Source organism: Pseudomyrmex gracilis, unplaced genomic scaffold (genome assembly GCF_002006095.1).
Source record: "Pseudomyrmex gracilis isolate BER0280 unplaced genomic scaffold, ASM200609v1 scaffold_1401, whole genome shotgun sequence".
Classification (NCBI taxonomy): Eukaryota; Metazoa; Arthropoda; class Insecta; order Hymenoptera; family Formicidae; genus Pseudomyrmex; species Pseudomyrmex gracilis.
In genome coordinates this window covers 1-2773 of record NW_018021985.1, presented here as the reverse complement: position 1 = coordinate 2773, position 2773 = coordinate 1, and the positions used below count along the sequence as shown (strand labels likewise).

Below are 2773 nucleotides of genomic sequence, written 5' to 3'. Positions count from 1 at the left end.
TACTCTGAATCATAAATGTATTATAAGAATTATGTTGTTGAAATACATATATATCCTATAATATCAATAAAATACATTTAAATACATTTAAGAACTTCACAAATTTTATTTCTTTCACTGCTTGAAAATTCTCAATAAATAAATTATTCTTTTATTGTAGATTAAAAAATATAGTTTTTCCACATCTATATGTAAATTCTTGTATCAGAGAAGAAGCCTGAGAGCGGCCAGGTCCATAAGAGAATGTGTAATCACTTTTCCGCCCCGTAAACTAACGAATGTCCACGGGTGGTACACATTGGAACTACGCAGCCAGTCCACGAGCGACATGTCGGTGCGCTATGTCCACAGCGCGCGGTTCTATTCTGTGCTATGTGCACGAGTTTAAATGGTCACTTTCTCTAAACATTTACCATTTTATTTTAGCACAAAATGTTTACGGAGACTGAGTGACTAATAGAGTTAAAAAAAGAGACTGATTGTGAGAATGGTTACTAACGTTGCAATGTATATGTTATATACGTAAGATTTTATCGAATTGAAATAATTAAAGGCTGAATTGTTACGTGCACATATTTTTTAANTGCACATGTTTAAAGTGTATCGACAGCCAAGAAAAAATTCTCGGTAGTAACGCAAATACGTAATTTTCTTTGTGTTATATATTTTGCAGGTGATAAAATGTATAGCTTTTCTATCTATAATTTGCTTTAAGTTTATAATTAGAATAATTTGTAAAAGGTATTTGTTTTGGTTTTTATATATTAAGTTGTGTGTCATTTGTGTTATATTTGAAGTTATACTTGCAAAAGTTTAATCATTAATGGTAACATTTTATAGACACAAGGATATTTAATAAAAATAAAATAAATATATATGTAATATATAATTATCAAAAAGATATATAAAGTTTATGTATTTGTATATAAACTTCTGTTATAAATTCATACAGTATGTATGCCCGGGACTCTCAAACAAATTAAAATAATGGAAACATTTTCAATATTATGTACTAATAACAGAATAATAAAACCCTTGGTGCTGGAAAACACATTGCAAACTCAATCTAATTTATTGTTCCTTTTTCTATTGTTTCTCAATATACAAACTATGATAATTACTTATACATTTTATTGTAACGCATGTATAATTTATATAAGTCATATCGCATATACATATAATTACGCATATATAATTTATAAGTTATATCGCATATATAACTATGCATATATAATTTATAAATTTATATGCATCAAAATTGATTACTTACATTATTATCATAACTGTTTATTTTTACATGTACGTTGTATGTACATACATCTATTAATCCTTAATAATAAATAGTATGTTTTATATACATACGTATATTTATAATATATTTACAACTTATTATTTAAAGATTGACAAATTATTGAAANAATGTAAGAGAATTAAGCAAGAGAGAGAGAAATAGCAAGAGAATTGAGCGAGTAAGGTGAGTTGCGCGTTCTCTGAAAGCCTCGAAAAATCGCTGAAAGTATTAGGAACACATGTTGTGCGAAGAGGTAATGCGAGAGGTATCTGTGGGCGAGGCTACGCGTCCCCCCATCGCTTCCTACGCGCCGTGAGTCGCGCGGTGATTGGCTGAGGCGCGAGCGCTCCATAATGGCCGACGCGCGTGATCCGTAATGGCTGCCGCGCGTGGGGTGGGGTCAAGCGCGCTATATACACGCCCAGGAGCTGGCGCGTATACCTACTCGCAAGACATACTTCCCTGGTACCTTCGCTCGATTTCAGCTCGTTTTCAGCTCGTTTTCAGCGTTTACATAGTTTCCAACGACCAAGACTATTGCGCGTAAATCTTGTGCTCTTGTTCGCTTGATTATTTATTAGCGTTTAAAATAAAATAAAAAGAGAAAGGCAGGTAATAAATAAATAAATAAATAAAGAAATAAATAAAAAAATTTAAGTAACGGACGAAATATTATGCAAGTCTTTTATTTTCAATACTTATCGAATATTGTGTCTTTTATTTTCAATACTTATTGAATATTGTGTCGAATTTTGTGTAGATTTTTAATTAATAATCGACGTAATGACTTATTAAATCTAAAGGATTCAGAGAACAGTTTTCGTAACGTTGATCGCAAAGTTGCTCGTGCTCAGCTTGCGTGATCTCATTCGGAAGCTCCTCGCTTCTCGACGTGAAAGGTCTGCAATGCAAATTTAATTGTTTTACATTATTTGTTCGTTGATTGTAATTTATATCGACATCTCTCTTTATTTCTCTTTACATCAAAACTTTCAAATATACTTTTTATTACAATACTTATACGTGAATAATATGATTTTGAGAATATTATCAAGCACACCGTTTTCGCTTAAAGCATATTTTGCAGCTTGACAAATTACTTTCAACAAACAATCTTGTCCAGGATAGCCCAGACTGTTGTAAAACACACAAATGTCATTATTTACGAGCGTATATTTTGAGTTTAACAATCACACGTGTAATTAGAAGTGAGGTTTCGAAATACATACGTGTTGGTAGAGAATATATCTGCGTGTGTGTGGTTTTAATCACAGTTTTGTTACCTTTCCAGTTTGTTTGTGAACAAGCTGTATATCAGTTGACGACTGAGACTTCGTTTTTCGAAATAACTTCCGTCGTAATAGTAGTAAGTGGAATTCCATTCACTTGGCAATCCGTAATTTGCCTCAAAATAAAACGACATCGATACAGATTTGTCGGGAATGTCTACGGGAATACTCGAGGCAAAGAATATCTATAAAA

The 2773-nt window shown here is 32.1% G+C and overlaps 1 protein-coding gene across 1 annotated transcript; it reads right to left on the bottom strand.

Annotated features, from left to right (window-relative positions):
- Positions 1 to 2059: 2059 nt before the first annotated feature.
- On the bottom strand, positions 2060 to 2714 carry LOC109862128. Its single transcript, XM_020442063.1, has 3 exons — positions 2575 to 2714; positions 2309 to 2425; positions 2060 to 2192 (listed from the first exon to the last, which is right to left on the bottom strand). The coding sequence occupies exons 1-3, from the start codon at positions 2712 to 2714 to the stop codon at positions 2060 to 2062; spliced, it is 390 nt and encodes a 129-aa protein (XP_020297652.1).
- Between the last annotated feature and the right edge of the window lie 59 nt (positions 2715 to 2773).